We start from the raw sequence: 19,976 nt of genomic DNA, 5'->3' as shown, positions 1-19,976 counted from the left end.
ATAGACCGCAGAGAGCTGCTGGGAAATGGGGGAATGGTGGCTTGAGCTTCTTCACACTGAGAACAGAATTGCTTTGTGAAAAAATTTCAAGCAAAATGGAATGGAATTTCTTTTCTGGTGCTCCATTTGGCATGTCTGAGCCGCTGCAGCACGATCTAGAATATGGCTGTTTACTACAGTTTGAAACTGTGTCATAAAATACATATTATGTGAGTAGCCTAGAAATGCACCGAGATTTCAGAGACAGAATTGCTCTGAGCCTTTTTATTAAATGAAACATCCATTTTCTCCCAGGCAGAAATCACAATGGTATCCATCATAAAAATGATCAATAAAGCATTGGGTTGCGACTCCTGCTCTCCAGTTTAATTTTGTTATTGTAATAACGGTTTCTCAGTGCATGGAATTTCCTGGGAATTAATAACAGACATCAGCATCACAAGGCACCCACCCCTTCTCACCTTTGATTTAATTCCAGAAAGCCCCCACTGCCCAGACCATAGGAACTAGAATTAACGTACTTGCTTGCAGTATGCATGCTTGTACCCAGCTGCCTGTGGTAGGACCATCTGAATCACGCTGAGAAGCCGCCATCTATTTTTTTGGGAACAATTTTGGTGGGTTTCTAGGAAAGCATTTTGAGGTAACATTTTGGAGCCTGTCGTGTCTGAGTCATTACAGCACTAGGGTGAAGGGAGAGAGGCTGTTTGGGTGGGAACCTATGCACTGAGGTCTATTTGTGAAAAACATTTCCAGCATACACTTTTCCAAACGACTTGGGGTTGTGGGGCTGGCCTGGGGACAATTTGGGCACACGTTCTCCTTTGTTTTACCTTATATTCTTTTTGTTGATAGCGTTCAAACATCGAACTGAAATAAGCACCGATGTTTGTTTGTAACTAGCCTTCAAATTACAACACATTTGGCCAAACAGATCCACAAATGGGATCATCTAAGAGAAGGATTAGGTTCAACTCTCTAGCCCTATGACTGATGTACCTGGTGTCTCTTCTGACACTGACACCAGTGTTGCCTCGAGAAGTCATTTCCACACTTAAATACGAATTTCTGACAAAACTATTTTCCTACTGAAAAATGCTGTACTGACAAAGCTGAAACCATTTGTGAGAAATGGGTTGTTCTGAAAAATGTCCATTCTCTAGAAATGCCAGTGAGAAGAAGTTCAAAATTATCAGAGAATCCCATTTAGGTTGTTTTTTCCATATAAGAACTTTGACATTGTCAGCTTTGTAGTTGCAAAAAACAGTATAAAAACCCAGAATACACTGCAGATCAAAATCAAAGCTTCCATTAAATTCACTAAGTGAAATGCTTAGCTGTTAGACTTAATTTTAAAATCCATGAACACTTGAATTCAGCAACTTGTTTTCTGGAAGGGTTGAAATGGGACCATGCAGATGGGCAGGAATTTGTTCAGTACTGGACAATTTGTGTGGCCACATGAGTCAAGACATTGCCTTGCACAAAAACAAGTCAGTGGGAATTTCCACTGGTGGCCTCGCTCAGCACAGATCTGGCACCGTAATCCTGGTTTTGCTGAAATCCATGGCAGTCTGCGCTGTGTTTGGGATTAACCTTTTAATGTCTCACACCTTACGGTGTGTTGAAGCCTGAACACTGGAATCCTGCATCTAACCCACACAGACACTGCCGTGACCCTGCTAAAATATTGCTCACCCTCCCGTGATCTTCCTAGCAGATGAGAAATTGGAGCTTGGAAGTGCTCCCCCTCCACCTCTTCTTGTTGTTCAGCTTGTGGATTTTATTAGCTGTCAACGTGTCAAACTTCCACTTAGCTAGACAGCTGCATGACTGGCCGGACTCTAAGGCCTGCCAATAAAGTTTAACAGAGCTATCAGCTTTTCATGTGGAGGAGATTACAGTACGTGAACACTCAGGTATCAGAGAGAATGAATGAGACCTAGGCAGGTTCATCTTTCATGTGGTAAAGCAGAGAGTTGAGGAGGAGAAAGCAGCAAGGAGAATGCATGCACGGGCCTTCTTGTTTTTGTTGAGTGCTGGAGCAGTAGTTAGCTCAATGGGATCGGAGTGCTTTCTAATTGTACACGATACAATTAGAAAGCTGGGTAGCAACATCTGAGCTCTGCTTCAGAGATGGGTCTGATCGAGGGACATGGCTGCACAGCAGACAGGAGGCTCAGTTCCGGAAGATGGATGAGGAATGAACAAGCACCAAGGAGCAGTGAGGGCTACTCTCAAGTCTCTATTGTGACCACGGGTCACCAAATACTTTTCATACGTCCACCTCCCATATTATATGCTAATACGATAAGCTTCTGCAGACAAAGTTGTTCTCTGGGTAGATGTTAGCATGGCCCTTAACACCCAGAAACCCTGATCTCAGCCAGACCTACTGTTATTGCAGCTATCTTTAATCCAAAAGTGCACCTCTTGGCCTTAGAAACTCTTCTGAGACAGGAGTAAGACTATAAGGTGGTAGAAGGTATCCTGCTGGATGGTGCATGTGAGTGCGTTTGTGTGTGTGTGGCTTTTTTTCCCCTCCACAAAAACTTGATTGACTAATGTTTGTAGGTCCCGAGAGCCAGTAAAAGATCTGCTCTGATATCCAGAAAATTTTACAAGGGGCGGCAGGCTTAAAAGTGGTGGGAAGAAGCTGAGCCTGCCAGGATGTCAGAATGAGAAAGCCATCAGGAATGTGCCTCGGAGAACAGCTGCTTGTGGAGCCCTGGCAGAAACCTCCATGCAAGCTGCCTGGGAGCAAGTAGGGGGATTCAGAGATCACAGCTTGAGACGAGGGAAAGGTTCTTCTTATTTATTTATTTAGCTTTCCCTTTCTCTGCTTTCACCTCCCTCCCTTCTCCCAGTCTTGTCACGGTGAGGCCAGAACCCCTTGGAAAAAGAGAGAATCTGCCTCTGGTTTTTGCTCTCCCTGGCACTTCAAGGCTCTTCCCATCCTCCCTAGCATGTCCCCATCACAGCTCACACAATGCAGGTTTTCTCTTACCCCATGACGAGGTGTTACCTGAACTCTGCTCTTTCTTGAAATGCCTTTTTTTTTCTTTTTGAAACTCCATTAACAACTTAATGTCCATCTACACAAGCAAGAGCAATTAGGAGTGGAATATGAAAAACAAAAACGGGGAAATCCACACATTTCAACATTTACTAGCTTAGTTCCCTAAACTAGCCACTTTTCCCAGTCTCCATCTAACTATGGTCCTGCATGTCTAGCAAATTAACACTATTGCTGTTGAATACTCTGACAAGGCCTTTTGACTAAGATCAAAACTGGAAACAGCTTAAAGTTCACCAGTTTTCCTTTCTGGTGTCTTTATAAGGCAGATCACGAGGGATGACGGATTCAGGCAAACCCAGCACCTCCCAAGAGGAAGCTGGAGGGACGTAAGGATGTATCTGCTGCAGTTCTGTGACTGGCTTAACACTGGGAAAAGTCCTTAGCCAGGGAGCATCCCAGGTGTGTGGGAGAAACGTCCATGCCCAGACAGCTCAGGGAAAAGTTTCAGCAGAAACTTTTGGCACTTTTGGTTTCTGAGCAATCGCATCAAGCTCATTATCGTGAGAACCACAGAACAACAACAACAAAAAAGCCTGTTTTGTTCTGGAGGAGCAGGTTAATTGTCTGTGTCCTCGCCACAAGCCTGGAGTACTTTCCCTCCTCTCTCGGCCCGCAATTCAACTGTTGGCTGTGTGTGCAGAGAGCCCTGTGCTTAGCCTGAAACCTAATCACACCAGCCACACGGAGGACGGACTGCTGGGGTCTCCATTTCACTTCTTTAACCCAGCACAATATCCCCAATCCCTCCCCCTTTCCTTCGCTTTCCCCAAGGGACTCTATTATACCCCCCGATCTGTTCACACTCCTTATCCCTCTGCATGTTTGCACACACTGCTGACCCAGCCTTTATCTGGAAGACATAAGGGTCTCTGTGTGGAGTTCCCACAAGGGCTATTAATCGTGTAGATGTCAGCGTCCCCTGGCTCCAAACCCTCCCTTACTTCTCCTCCCCTCTTCTTCCCTCCCCCCGCCCGTTTTGTACTCTCTGGAGATCAGGGGGGGAAAAAGTTTTATGAAAATTCACACACACAACTTGCAAACTTTGCAAAATATGATCTGCTCCCCTGGGCAAGGTTGGTAAATGGTGTGATTTCTCCTAAAACACCAAATACAAACATACACGCATGCTGCTTCCTCCTAGGCAAATGGAGGAATTTCCCCACACAGAAAACAGAGAGCTGAACGCCTTGCCAAGTTAGGGAAAGTTTGGCTCCTAGTCCCAACCTGGATGGAGATCCTCCAGCTGGTACCTCTGCAACAGGCCAAATACAAATGGCATATCTGCAAATTCATGGGAACGTGGGAATCTACAGAACTGGATTTTTGCCTCAGATTCTTACGAATGGGGCTCCAGGGAAGAGGTACAGCCAAATTACCACCTTTCAGCACCCTCCTCCCCAGTGCTACCACCTCCTTCCCCACGGTAGGCAAGAAGCTCTGCCACCAGGCTGACTCGCCATGCGCCGGTTCTCGTTCTTACCTGAACTCGGGCCTCAGTGAGCTTGGTTCTCTGAGCGAGCTCCTCCCGTGTGTAGATGTCTGGGTAGTGGGTCCTCTCGAAGGCCTTCTCCAGCTCCTCCAGCTGCTCAGCGGTGAAAGTGGTTCGGCTGCGGCGCTGCTTGCGCTTCAAAGGCAGGTCTGGTTCAGATTCAACATCAGAGCCTTCATCCAGCCTGTTACCTGGGTAGGAAAGAAATAAGAAATTATGTTTGCATGGGTAAAAAGCAATAGGGAGAAAGGCTTTTGAAACAGTTAGGCATCACAGTAATCTCAGTTCTGTAATGAAAGTGTCCATCAAAACAAATTATCTGTCCATGTGCAATATAGCTATCAGCTTTCTACTGCTACTGTAGTTTCCTTCTACTATTTTTCCCCACATTGTAAAAAGACGATCTAACAAAATAAGATTTGTTTGCATGAATGGGATGGCTCAAAGTCCACAGTGGTTACAGTGAAAGAGCTTCCAGTTGTTGATTTATGCTATTTCAATAAATTTCCATTTTTAGTTTGGAGTGACTGTTTTTAAGAGTTGCACATTTTACATTGAACATATGTAGAAACTGAAATGAGTGCACAAAGATTTCAACACGTGATGCTTTGGCTTCTGCAGCTATTTTTCTCTTGTGTTTTTTTCAAGTATTAGTGTTTGATATTTCAAGTTTTTAAAGCACCTTGGGAAGAAAAGGAGAAATAGTAGGAATTTTGCATTTGGGAAAAATATTTCTTGCTCCCCTTCACATCTGGGTTGCCCACAGGACACAGTTCTTCTTCTCTTACTTTGCAAATCTCAGTTGGCATTTTATAGAAGGTCAGACTCTGTAAGCATTAAGGTGGACAAAAGTCGTCCACCAAGGTCTATTTGTTCACCCATTTCCTCCGCCTTCCCTTGCCCTGGATCTCTGCCCTTCCCTTCTCCCTACCTTGAGCCCCAGGCCACACCTGTCCCCTCCTCAGGCCCTTTGCTTTTCTCTCTCCTCCATAGCCAGCAGATGATGCCAGCTCTTGTCTGAACAAAATTAAGAAGGGCTTGCTGACAGTAAGTGCTGTTTGCAGGGTGCAGAAGGTGCTATCAAACAATAAACCCAAGGGGAGCTGGAATAAGCCCAGTTCTGTTCCTTTTGTTATCCAGGGGTAAAGCAGAAGGCACGATGTTGATTTACACCAAGGCCAGGCCCATGGATTTTAGATGGGACACACTGAGAACGGCGTTAGCTGCGTCCCCAGTGTTTGCGAGAAGCCTCTCATGGGACAAAGCTGCAGTTTTCAGAAATCTGTGAAAAAAATCTGCAGAAATCTGTGCCCGAGGCTTCAGGTTATCACTTCCCTGCGGTGCAGACAGTGATGTATGGAGGATCTCAGCTAGGACAAAACTTTACGTCTGCCTTTGGGACAGTGAAAAATGTGCCAAGGGATCACAGCACTAGAGAAGGAAGAACATGATACATGGAGCCTTTCAGCTAGGTGAGAGATCTGGCCTCTGTCACCTTAGAATCATAGAATCACTAAGGTCGGAAAAGACCTCCAAGATCATCTGGTCCAACCATCCCCTTACTACCAATGTTACCCACCTTTCCACTCATTCTCATGAAAATAAGAAGCTCATTAAATGTGCAATATTATTTTTTTTTAACCACGCTTGGCTTATCTTTCAGAATAACTGTACAAACATAAGACAGAGCTAAAACACCGTGCTCACATTTTTTTTTTCCTTTTAGGTAAACCTTTCCTAATTCGGGATTAGAAATGGGACTTACATACGCTCACCTTGACAATAAAGTTCCCTAAGGTTAGTAATAGTGCTTTGCAATCTCTTTATGTTCAGGTCCTATGCTATCATCACCCAAAGTCTGCCTTTTTCTTTTCAGAGCTGGGAACGACAGCTGTGACTTCCCCAGCAGCTGCTCAAGAATGGTGGCAGTTTGAGGAGGAGGAGGCAAACATCCCACCGGAGCTCACTTGTTTATACTGAGAAGATCACAAAAAGCCACTGAATTCAGTCGCTACAATACAAAAATGCTTTTGTTGTCTTGAGGCTTCGCTGTGAGGATGCGATGTCAGAACTGAGCAACTCCAGTTAAGCAAAGCCATCACTTCAAAGCTCTGCCTTCTTCTAGCTCTGGCTTACCGATGCACAGCGTCTTCAGACACACCTGTGTTGTTAGATCAAAACCCCTCTATTTCTCACTGAAGACAGTGAGAAATTCACTGTTGACTTCAGGGGACCAGCACCTGTCCAACATTTTCAAGGCAGTTTTAGTGTGCATAGTAGAAAATTGTTACTAACCTAGCTTTTTGGTTATGTCCATTCTCAGGGAAGGTCTGGAATCTCAAGTGGTTAAAAGGAACATCTGTACTTGAAAATAACAGCCCTGCACATCTGCATCCCAGATGATTTGGTGCAGGTAGAAGCACATCTGGACCCCAGAGTACCATGCTGCGCAAAAGCACATCTGGAAACCTACAGCATACAGTAAATTTCTTTAAGTTGATCACCCAAGTCACTGACTATTATTGGTTTAATTACTACCTTCTCGGGTGATACAAAAAAAAGGACAGAGGGGAGTTTTGGTCCAGAATGTGAGAGGGACAGTGCGAGGAGGGAAGGAAAATACACTAAGTGAAGTATCATCTATCTCTGCAGCAGAGCATGTTTCTTTATAGCTAATACACAGTCCTGTATGGTTAATATACCTCACGGTAGCAGTGATGCTCTTTATCACAGGAGCTATCATTTGTGGCATGTTTCACACCTGGTGCAACAAAGGCCCAGCCTGCCTGGCAAGCACTATGGTGACAGCAATATCAAAGTGACTTTTTAAGATTTAACTCTCCTCCTGCCCACTTGATAGAGCTGCTGTAACATCCACTACGGCCCACCACTTGGTTGGTGCAACTGCTCACAACTTATGTAGCAAGGCTGGGATCCAGCACCTCCCCAGGTGAGGAAAGTCCGCAAAACGACCTGTAACCCGTTTCATCTCCCACACTTCACTTCGCTCACTTTTTTGCTGTGAAGGTCTGCAAGGGAAACAGGCAAACTTTCTGCAACAGCTTTATGCTCCTAATTAACTACCCCTGATTGGACCACAAAGTTTTGGGAGAGGACAAGCAATTGCCACGAGTAATACCCTGTCCTGTTCACAGCAGCACCAGTGACTCTGCCGGCCATCACCCTGGCTACGGGGCTAGAAAGAGAGAGCGCCAAACCTCGCAACATATTTGATGTAACACTTTCTATCCGCAAGCCTCCCAGCTGGCATTATCTCCATTTCACAGCCGTGGCAGGGATGGCGGAAGTCACACACCTACGGTCACCCTGTGAGTCAGGAGCAAAGCTGGGAAAAGAAGCCGCAGCTCCTCGTGCCAAGTCCGAGGCTCCAACAACCCGACTACAAAGATGAAACCAAGAGAACAAGAAAAATCCCAGGGCATGTCTGGAACCAGCTGGTCTTAGTACGATGCAGCTGCTGCTGTCAGACAGACTCACTAAATAATATAGAAAGCCTTTTGGCTGAGACAGACTGCAGTAAGAGCCTATTATCTAGTGCATCCCTATCATCAGGGGACAGTCTCCTTTACCTGTCTAACATGCGATTCAAAGATCTAACAGTTTTTTTTTTTCCATTCCTAAGTGGCTGAAATGTGCCAGACAAACCATTGCCATAATCTCTACAAAGTTTCAGCGCAAGGAGAAGGTTCACAGGGCTGCAAGAGTAACTCAAGGAAAACTCCCTTGCTAGGCAAGTCTGGGGGGGGGTCCATCCAAAACCTGAACACTTGGTTTCTTGCCACACATCCCTGTGTGAAAAACAGATGCACAGCACTACCACCAGCATGAGCAGAGGGAGAATCCCCGTTTGCAGCCTCCAGCACAACCGGGCAATCGCTGCAGCAGTAATAGTTAGCACGCGCTGGCAGTTACTCAGCACGGACAGCAGTGAACACCCTGTAAATAGAAAGGTGGAGAAATATCTGGCAGCAGCTTCTTGTGTGGCTTACCAATCACTTGTTGTGATGAAGGATGGGAAACAGCTAGCTGTCCGACAGGCAGCCCCCCCAGGATGTCACACTGGCTGAAGACTGACAGAAAAGAACGGAACGGAGGTGAAGGGAGGAAAAAAATCTCATAGGAGGACAAGCCAGGGAAAAGGGAAAAAAAAAAAAGTGTTTTACAGAACACACTGATCCCAGCGCTGTATTTTCAAGAGCTATCTCATCTTTATTATTTAGAATAACTGTTTGGTACCTCAGAAGGAAAAAACCCAAACTGCTGCAATCTCTCTGCTTTGCAATACTTCTGGAAATAAACATAAACTTCAACATGGGAATGAAAATAAATTTGTAAGTGTGAAAATTCCTCATTTCTTCCCTCTGTTCAGAGGGGGCTACACAAATATAGAGGCTCCTTCTCAGACCAGACCCAGCATGGCCTGTGCCAGAGGGGAGCAAAGACCACATGAAGGGGCTTGCTGAAGGTCTGCATGGACCAACGTCAAGTCCCACATCTTTAGGGAGGAGGAGCTGGGGAAAACCGAACAGACCAAAACGGTTCTTTGTCCCCATGGAATGAAGTGTGGCCAGAGCATCGGTGCAGGTGTGCCCTCAGGATGACATAGGAACAGCGACAAACATAAGCCTGGGCTTGTCCTGAGACCCACTCTAGCATGAGGAAATGTGTAAATTATGGCCCACAAACTCAACATTCCTGAATAATGCTGCTGCTTCGGGTTGGGGTACAATTAACATGAGCTGGGCAGAGCTCTTTGTAGGGGTTTGAAAGGAACAGAAGTGGACTGCGGCTTGAGGAAAGGAGCAAGGAAAACCCTCTGTAATTATGGACTGAATTTGTCCTCCCTCTCCACAGCCCCTTCCCTCTTCCACTTCCCTTCCTCCCCCTCTCTCTCCTCCACCTCCACTGACTGCTTCTGGGCGCTTCTTAGCCCTGGAGTTAAATTAATCAACAGGATTAGGCGGAATCGGCCACAACAAGACACTCCAGGCTCAGACTGAGCCCTTGATGCTCTGTAAGGACCTGCTGCCTTGCCTTGAAGCACCTTGGTGCCGTCTGGAGCGATTGGCAGACAGGACCAGACATGAAAACGCATTCATTAAAGTGGGGCTCGGATTTTGTTAGCAGGTAAAAGGGAATCACACATTCAGTATTTCTTCCCTCTTTGTCACCCTCTCTTTCTCATTTCCTCTCTCTTTCTCTGTTGCCTTCAGCTGCACCATCCTAAAAATTAAATGTGCGTTGGAGGGGAGAGATGAAGAGGAGGAAGGGAACGGCTCTGTGGAGGGCTTTGCTTTAACTGCACCGCTTGTGCTGCAATTGGCTTCAGCAAGCTCGCCCAGGCACTGCCGGAGCAATGGTGATGCTCCACAAAAGTGGGCTGGGAGGCGGCTGGCCGGGAAGGTAATGCAGCCACGGGGGAGCTTGGATTTAATGGCAAAAGAAAGGAAGGAAAACCTCACTTTGAGGGCATCGTCGGGATCTGAGCACCTCACATTACAGCCCCACACCAGGTCCCCCCCTTTTTCACAAAGCTCTTCATCCACCAAAGCTGTTGGCTTTGGCGTCCCAACAGCTATCCCTGCACACACGCTTCTCTAGTCCTGTACATACACGAGTGTCAGGGCAGGGTATTTTGTGCTAGAGGACAGCTAAAGAGGCTCTCAGTGACCTTGGATAGGTCACTTCACCTGCCACATGATACTTTTTATGCTTACACTGCCCTAATTACTGGAGCCACATTGCCACTAGCCAGTAAGGAGGCACCCATCTCACAGCTGGAAATACCTCGATTGTGGGTACCTTGTTAGGAGGGGCCAAAATAATAAAACGGGACAAAGATCTGCATATATGCAATACAGCCACAACATTATTCTCTTCATTCCTGCTCTATTTCCAAGCACTCCTACTGAATTTAGCAGGTTGAGACTGTAACAGGCCACAATCTAGTTCTGTGATGTTGGTATCTCCTTGCTCTTTTTTCCACCTGCTTGTGAAACCAGCCCCTTGGCAGAACGCAAAATATTGCAGCAATAAGCAGCTTTTCTATGCTATTGAAAATAAAAGTATTAATGCACCTGATCAGACTACCTAAACAAACAGAAATCTATCTTGGCTAAGGAGACAAAGCAGAGCCAGAATAAAAGTCATACAGGAAAATAAGTTCATAAGCTAGAAAGAGGAGTCCTTGTGCGGCCCATAACTAAATAATTACGTACGTCAGAGCTCCTATTGCAACAGGACAGACAGAATCACACAGAATCACAGAATGTTAGGGATTGGAAGGGACCTTGAAAAATCATCTAGTCCAATCCCCAGAAGGTGTGATTCTGCCCAGTGCATCTATAGCAGAGCCTCTGGGTAGAGCAAAGTCAGATGAGGACGTGGCAGAGGGCTCTGCTGTTGTTCTTAGCCATGGCACATCTGTTGGAGCAGTGCGGGTGGGACTGCACACCCCCCAGAAGCACGCTAGCATCCAGGTGGGATACCAAGGATCAGCAAGACACAGCCATTTATTCAGAGCATGTTCCCTGCACTGCACTTGCAGTCAACAGCTTCAAAAGCAAGAGCTGAAACTCTCCCTGACTTCTTAGCATCTGCCTTTCCCTCTGGCAGAAAGCAAACAAAACCCATCAAAATGCAAACAAGACTATGGAAAGCCTGAAACAGGGAGACACAGTGGTAGCATCACAGACACAGAATTGCATCGCCTAGATTTTTCTTCCTAATGTGAAAACCAGAACAGCCTTTTCTCTCTCTTCTTGGAAAATGATGAAGTCTTGTGCTCACAACGAGAAAGAGATACATATTTGTGTGCAGAATAAGCCCCACTCACCTCCAAGCCTATTCAATAGCAAGTGGAACTGCAAAGAGGGGACAGAGGTGTTTTAAATTCATCTCTCACTCCCCCTCCCCTGTCCAAGCGCATTCCCAGATAAAAAAATAAAATTAAATAAATAAATAAATAAATAAAATAAAATAAAACAAAACAAAATAAAATAAAATAATTGACACAGCCCATACAATAAACCTTGGGTTTCCCCCTCCCTCCCCTTTCCAACCGGTAAACTCCCCATTCTCCAGCATTTGCTCATGCCTGTGCGGCTGTATTACAGTTTAACATAGTTTAGAGGGCTGTGGTGTGGAGCAGAGGCAGAAAACGAATCACATAATAGTTGATATGCGTTTTAATCAAGTAATTCGGCCCAAGCAGAATGATAGTGCCTGTTGGTGGGGTGCCCTTGAATACCAAACAGACTGGGTAGCAGGCCTAGGAAAATGAAAAAGTCATTTACAGCTCAGCTGGGGACTGCAGTGTTCAGCAAAGCATTAGTGTGGGGGCCTTAGGAGATAAAGGTTTGGGTATTTCTCTTTTCTTTTTTTTTTTTTTTTTAATTCAGGCACTGAACTGGCCAGCTGTAACCAAAGCACAGACTGAGGTAATGCCCATTATGGATTGTACAACTTAGAAATAATACAGTGGAGCTGATGCTCTCAAACAGGGGTGCAGGGAGAGAGAGGCAGAGTGTATGCCTAGGGGGAACATGCAAAGGTGAAGGTCAAATTGAGAGATGTTTCGCCGCTAGATAATTCCCTCATCATGTCAAGATCTCTTCTGAATAAGCATGGTCTCATGTGGAAGGAGAAGCCGCAGGAAGGACAGAGGGAGAAATCCTGGAGGTTTAATAGACGAAGAGGAAGCACTTGTACAAGGCACTCAGGCGTGCACACCTCCTGTAGTGGCTGAGGGGATGCAGCCGGCCAGCAGGACAGCCCCAGTGAGAACCACACCACCTGTTCTGGCTTGGAACTAGCGGTCTGACTTCCTTCGTGCCTCAATCCCAGGGATTCAGCCTGGAGGAGCCCCACATTTATGTGTGGGGCTTGAAGACAAGACCTGGATCAGTCTGGCAAGCTTTACCTGGTTCTGGCTGTCCTACTTCCCCAAGCACTCAGCCCAAAGTTACTTTCCTCCCAGCTCTGCTGGAATTTGCCTCATAACTCAGCCCGGTTCGGGGCCTTTAAGAAAACTCTTATATGAGAGTATCTCACCTGGCACTTGACCATGAAATATATACGTGCCTCTAAACAAGATAAACTTCTCCTTGGTCAGGGTGCTTAGGATGCACAGGGGTCCGGAATTCACCTCCATTTGCCATTACAACTTGTCTGCATCTCTTTGAACAAGTAACCTCTGGGCTCAGATCCAGCCAGGTTTTTAGGAATAACTACAAGTAGGGCGCTTCAAGGCTTTGGAAAGAAAAAGCTAGAGGGCTCGTTTTCCTTGGGAGAGTCATGTAGCACTTGAATCTTGCCAAGGTGAGGACTTGCATGGAGAAAGGATGCAGCCAACAGAAGCTCTCCTCTGCACTGCTCTTGGTGCTGACCGCAGCTATCCCAGGCAGCCCGCTCAGGCTGGGAACATAACTTCCAGCTTTGAGCCCAAGGTAAGCTAGATGAGGGCTTTTCCAGCCCCACAGAGGAGCAGGAATTGCATCCCTAACCATTTGCTCATTCCTAATCCGTGCCACGCATACAGACGAAGCACGCTCCTTTGCTGACGTACACCAGTGCAGCTCTGGTAAAAGCCAGGAAGCCGTACTCCTTTATCTCGGGGGAGGGATCCGGCCCCGGAGGCTCCATCTACTCTGCATGTGAAAGTCGTAAGAGACATCAGGGCCCCAGCAAACCCCACTGCAAATCAGGGCCTGGCAGCCGAGGTACCAGCTGTGGTGCCCCCACGCAAGGACACATGGTCACAAAAAACACAACATACTCTGTTCCTTGCGAGTAGTGAACAAAACCAAATCATCCAGAACATTTGGAGAAAGATAGGGAGGGAGGCAGGGAAAAAGAGAGCCTATGTCTACAACAGCCTTTGTTAATTCCCAGCACTGGTCTGAACATAAACAGATGGAATATCCATCAACTCCAGTCGTCTTTTCTTTTCTTTCAACTTTTTTTCTAGTTCTCGCCTCCCTGCCCCCTCCACCCCTAACACTCTTTCTTCTGGCTTTTGTTTGGCCTTTTAAAGAACCCCGAGGTAATGAGGCCTGCCCCAACTCCCCAGCACATCTGTGAAGTCCATAAAAGGCCCCTTTTTCACTTCAATATTCATAGCCGCGTGTTTGTAGCAGGCGCAGGATCCAGCGGAGGGCTGCACGAGAGAGTCTGCAGGGGCTTGCTGGCTCCTCTACTTGAATTGAAATGATGTAGTCAGAGAGGCATCAATAGTGCTCCCGAAAATGGGAAGCAAAGGGAAACCAGCTGGGATACAGGGGAAAGGAGCAGAATAAAAGGTCTGATCCCTTTTTCTGGAGTTTTCCCTTTTTTGCTTTCTTCCCTCTTTAGCATCATCTCTCCAGTTCCCTTAAAACAATTCCTCGCAGATGTACGGAAGTCGATGGAGCAGCGCAAACACGTCCCGGTCGAGGGGCTGAGCTGCAGAGAGTTGCACAGGGGTGCCCGGGGTGCTGGAAGCCTGCTAGCATTAAGGATGGGAGAGCTGATCCTGCCTTGACTTACCTATCAAAGAAGCAAGCAAACCCAGGCCAGATCACTGGGCCTGCAGCACAGGAAGCCAGGCCCTTTAGCCAGGCAAGGAGGACTGGCACAGAGGTACATGGGGCTGAGGAAAGCTCCCGATACCCTGACCCGAGGGAGAAAACGCACCCATTTCGCTTGGCACTCTGTGTCCTGCTTCAGCCCTGCTCCTGGCAGAGGTACCCAGGCTAAGTACTAATACTATGTTTCTGCCATGCCTTGACAGGCCTGAAGCTCCAGCTGGGGGCCAAAGAGATGCAAGGACACGCTGGTGGTGCCCAGCTGGCTGTAATCCCACTCTGTGCTCTACCCATGCTGCTTTTCCCCCAGCAGCAAGAGTACACAACATCACAGCCACTATAATGAGGGGGGGGGGGGACCTCCAGGAGCCCATTGCACCAGTTTGACTCCTCATTCTGTGCACAATGCAATACCTGACCCCTCCCTGCATGCGCTCCAACCACCCTCTGAGGGTGCCCGGAGGTAAAAGCACCACAATAGAAAAGGTGCTGTGCTATCCAAACACCTTCAGGAAAACAACGCTCAGATCCACAGGAGCGAGATGTTGAATGGAGCCCAGCCAAATGACTAGCACCTCCAGGCAGTTTTTGCCCTTACACCTTGGTTCTGATATTGGGAATGCGTGCCTTTGTCCCAGCCCCAAGCCCTCTTCCTTAACCTAATCCGGTGCTTTTCCTTAGAATTTTCCCTGACGCCAGCTGAGCAAGAAGCAGCACACTAATGTCTCAGCCACTGGTGGTATCTAAAGCAAAATTTACCTTCCTCCAGCACAGGAGTGAAATCCACTCGGCACAGCACGCTCAGCGCATCGCTCGTGCACAGACATGCTATCTTTGGTGCCCAGCATCCTAGTGAGGTGCACAAATCCAGGTTTCACAGATGCGTGTCTGGGACAACCTCTGTTCCTCCTGACTTTGTCCCTGTACCCCTCTGCTCATGTACCTGAAGTGCTGCCACCCTTCCTGGTACAGTCCTGGGCCCCACGCGCTCTGCCAGCACATCTCAATCTCAGCTGATGGCTGCCTTGCTATCCTTGCCCTGGGGTCCCTGCACAGCTCTATCACTGCTCCTCTATCCCAGTTTGTGACAAGTTCTTTTATTTTCATCCTCAACCCCCGTATAGCTCTGCCAGTGGCCCTTAATCTTGTCCTGTAGTTCCTCTGCTGTTCCAGCTCTGGGCCTTCCTGGCTGGATACATCGAGTTAAAGACCTTTCAATATAAGACTCTTTCAGGAAAGATAAACAAATTTAACCTCATAAACCTTTCCCAACCCTGAAAAACCAGCCTGTGAGAATGAGGCACCAGAGACCACTTAACCACACATGAGAAACACATTCCTCCTGCTGTTTGCAAGCCCTGCTTCATTTATCTGAATGTCAGAGCGACTGCCTGAAGCCAAGAGGTGTGTGAGAGTGGGCACGAGCAGCCACTTTGCTTCCTTTACTTTGTCTTCTGCCGGGTCTGTGGAAGCAGAGGGAAGCAGTAAGAGTCATTAAGGCAGGTGTCTCAGGAGAATATCTGATTCTTTTTCCCCTCTTCTGCTTCCTTCCCCTTCCCGTGCCCTTATGCTTTATGCATACTCACTGCGTGCATACACATCCTCTCTTGCTCCACCGCTTCCACTTGCTTCCCTGGTCTCTCTGCTGTGCTCCTGCTGGCTCCTCTGTCTTTCTCTCTCTATTTATAACCCTCCCCTGCCTACTTTTCTCCCAACGCACACTAACACTCACAGCTTTACATTAATTTCAGCCCACGGAGAAAACTCCAAAGTGCATGAATGATAACAGCTCCAGGAGAAAAAGGCCCACAAGCAGAGCGTGCCCCTCATCAGGTTGGCCAACAGCAACTTTGGCTGCTGCTGAAAATGTGTTGAGAAGCTGGACTGTGACATTTGCCTGCAATTGAACCCCTCTGCTTGTCTGTGCTGCTCTCTGCTAGCTGAGCTGGGAGAAGAAAGAGAAGAAAGAAAAGCATAGGGAGGAGAGAATGCAAGTGACAGAAAGAAGGATTGAATGAAGGAGTGAAAAGAAAGAAAGATATCCCTGCGCCGCTTGGTCCTTTATCAGCCCTGTCATCTGGTGCAGGGCCCTGCACGCATTGTCTCACCTTGGACAAAACAAAAAGGCGTTTTTGTGCAGATTCCTTTAGAGCTGCCAGAGCCCGCACCTTAGGGGGTCGCTCAAGGCTGAATGTGCAGCTGACAGCCCTGTGCAGCCCGATGTGATATCAATAAACTCCGACACGTCAACTCTTCAGCACAGCTCATGTGGAAGGTACGGCTTGAATATTAAAACCTCCAGCGGCCGGGAAATACGCTTGGGGTGGAGAGAGGGGAGGAGGTGGCTCAGAGCAAGATGAGGCTGGCGAACGAGGGGGCAGTGTTAGCAAAAGCTAGGGGCAAGGCAGCCAAAAAAATCACCATTACAGATCTGCTACCTGCTGTCTGTGTAACTATTCAGTGTCTTTGCTCTTCTTCTTGACCACCGGTGAGGCTTGTGAGATGGCTTCCACTACAGGTCTTGGGACAGGGATTCTCTGCCGGGAACCGAGCTGGGCAGGAGTCCAGCAGCCAAAAGAGAACCTGAGCTCACCTGCTCAGTATTCTGCCCTGCCTCTTGCTTGGTGGACATTTGCTTCAGTCATGTGTGTACAAGGGAGCAAATACCCCGCCTCTGGGCACACTGCTCTTTATCACGCGATGCTGCTCCACGGCATCGACCGGTGACAAGGTCCCAGCTGAGCTGCTGGCAAAGCTTCCAGCCCAGAGCGACAAGTGCCTGTTTTGCCAGTGGGATACTGAAGCATGGTAACAACTTTTTGCTACTTCTGACACCCTAACAATAAGCCTTCCAGAAGAGTAGGAACAGCAACATGACAGAAGTACCGGTGCCCATTCGTGCCTGCTAGCACTGGCTGCAAAGCATTCTCTACTGATACTTTCCACCACTAGGTTCCAGAGTGAACACACCCAGCCGAAACAGCAGAGGCAGCTCACTCCACAGAACTCAAGTGTGTCAAGCTCAGAGCCAGGCGAGACTCTCTGAAGACTACATAATATCCACGGCCTCTATTTCAGCTCAGATGACAGCTCTGAAGTTTTAATTTTGACACGAAGGTTAGAACACATTTTTCCTGAATTAAATACTTGGAGCTCCCCTTGGGAGAGGGGAACAATCCCACCACCAGGAGCAGAGCTGTGCCAAGCATGTCCTTCAGTCCTGACAAAGGCAAGACACAACTGCTGCATGAGGCCATGACCAGGACAGAACAGTAAGTTTCAAAGCCTAGCTCCAGCCCTACAGAGGAGCTTTACTGGGAGGTAGATAACTATATATGCATAATATTCTGTGTTTTTTATCTGCCAAGAATTCCTCAGGATACATGACTTCATTCTTCAGCTATTTAAAAATGTAACAAGGGATCTTTCAAGGGCTTGTGATGATCTCTTTCCCTCTCGGATTGTGATTCTATGAGGCAACTGTGCCCTGACAGACACACAGCATAAGCTGAAACCCTTCACAGCTGCTTCTTGCTTAGGAATTCAAGAGGAGGAACAAAGTCAAAAACATTTCCCACCACCATTAAAGCAGAGAGATGCGTTCAGCAGAGCTCTGCTCTTACAGATGGAGAGACCGAACATGTGCAGAACACCGCTTTTGCCTGTCAGTCACTGATGGGAACAGGTACATTTGTCACCAGATCTATTTTGGTTAGAACAGTGCAGATCTCGAGATTTTCAGTTCAACAGCCAAATTCCCCAAATGCAGGGAGGTGGTCGGTGTATTCCAGGATAACCTTAAGTAACATCTGTTCGAGTGGACTTTTTGTTTGTTTGTTTGTTTTGTTGGGGGTGTGTGTTGTTTTAAAATCTTTTGTTTACTTTTCTTTTTTTTAAAACCCAGGTAGTCAAAACAGCTCAGCTGACCTGAAATGAAAAGCTTCAGTTCAATGTTGACCACGTGCCCTTTGACAGTTCCAGAAGTTAATGCAGCCAAGCGTTGCCCTGCTGTTTAGAGACACGGGACACAAAGCTTGGTGTCCTTCGTATTTGGCCAAAAACAGAAGCATCACATAGGAATATTAATGGTCTGCAACCTAGTGCAGGGGCTGGATATGGCAGATAACAAGCGGCATCACTGAGTGTTTCTTAAGTTGGGCAGACATTAAGTGGGGAGTTTATAAGGTGCCTAACATCCAACAGGTGGCTCCTCGGTGACTACAGCTGTGCAAATGGGAGAGCGTTTGTGTGCCTGCTTCTCTGGGACCTGCACGGACACACGCAATCTTCTGTGACTCCAGCTAATTTCTGGCAGCAAGGTGGTGGCCATGTCAAAAATCCCATGAGCTACATGTAGGACGGACACAACGAACAAACCGATTCTGAGCAAAGATTGGAAATAAAATAGGTACTGGCAACTCTCTCTCTCTCAAAAAAAAAAAAAAAAAGTCAGAAACCCACAGAAACCTACTCGAAAACCAAGCAGTGAAGTGGTACAAGAAGGAAGTTCTCACCCTCAGCTTGAACAGACACATCAAGTGCACAAACAGTCACAAGAAAAATATTTTTCCAGCTACTGAGGAGCCTGCATGAGAATCACCCACCCTCCAAGGGGCTTGGTAATATGTAAGTTAGTTCCACGCCACGTAATTTTGAAAGCTGAGCACTGACCATGCAAAAGCCTAACCCCTTTCATCCACCCCTTCTTCCCAACCAAATTTTACAGACCAGAGAAAATTAGCTGGAATGTTTAATGAACCTTTTGATATTCATACTTCTTCAGCTGGTAAATAATTTCATTCTGCACGCTGAGGACATTCAGGGTGCAAGCATGGAGATTTTCCTCTTGGGATAGAGCAAGCTGGCTTAGCTAAATTAAGAAATTACCTCCCCTGAAATTTGAAACACTTCAAAAATGCAGTTGCCTGCATTGTCCAGATTCTCTGTGTTTTGGGGTGTAAAGCATTAACTGTTACTTGTATTTCTGTAGTTCCTACAGCCCATTCCTAGGGTTAGGTGGGAATTTTGCACTGTACTGAAGCAAATATGGACAAATGATGGCAGAAGGACCTGACAAGGGAAATAGATGGTGGAAATTCATTTTACAGGTCTAAAACAAGACTAGAAATAAAACATGGATGTCCTGGCTCCCAGGCAGCTGCTAGGTGCATTGGCTGGGGTGTTATAATCTAAAAAATATCAAAAAATTCACGGCTTGGTCCAATTCCTCACACCTCGCCAGATGCACTGCATAACTCCTCCTGTATCAAGCCTCAAACTCCTGCTTCGGTGAAAACACACCTTTTTGAAAGACACCACTTTGCTGAATATCACCTACAGCTCTAACACATTATTCACGTAATTGATTAGCCAGCCCTTCTTACTTCAACACTTCCCCTCCATGCCTAAAGATCCCTATTTCATGCTTCAAAAAACCCAGCCAGACCAAGCTCTTGGGCCGCACGACTTTGTTGGACAGCCCCATCGCTGTCAGCAGCAGCAGCAAGGCAGACCCTGCAACTAACCAGCGAGCAGAGCACTCAGATGCCATCTAGCAAATCCAACTGGTCAGCAAAGGTCTGAACTCAAAGGTGCCCTTTGAGAGCAGGAGTGTTGATTTGTTTTGGTGGATGTTTTCTAAACAGACAAGCCAACAGTAAGACAACTTCCTCCACAATGCAAAATAAACCACGCGATAGGGCAGTCAGAAGCAGTAAGCAACAGACCTAAACATGAAACCTTGGTAAAATGCGTGCTGAAGAGCTGGACCATACTGCCAGGATATTAATTTTAACCCTGGACGTGACGTGGTTTCGAGGAGAAA

General features: G+C 47.0%; 1 protein-coding gene across 8 annotated transcripts in view; it reads right to left on the bottom strand.

The window, feature by feature from the left end:
* Nucleotides 1-19,976, bottom strand: part of PAX7 (paired box 7) — a 105,010-nt gene that overhangs the window by 51,050 nt on the left and 33,984 nt on the right. For all 8 annotated transcript variants that reach the window (XM_066982017.1, XM_066982021.1, XM_066982019.1 and 5 more), the window contains exon 6: nt 4,560-4,759. In XM_066982017.1, coding sequence (XP_066838118.1) covers nt 4,560-4,759 — 200 coding nt within the window. The remainder of the gene's footprint in view (nt 1-4,559; nt 4,760-19,976) is intronic.

This window comes from Anser cygnoides, chromosome 23 (assembly GCF_040182565.1).
Source record: "Anser cygnoides isolate HZ-2024a breed goose chromosome 23, Taihu_goose_T2T_genome, whole genome shotgun sequence".
Lineage (NCBI taxonomy): Eukaryota > Metazoa > Chordata > Aves > Anseriformes > Anatidae > Anser > Anser cygnoides.
Note: the sequence above shows the minus strand (reverse complement) of the source record. Positions and strands in the feature narration are given on the sequence as shown.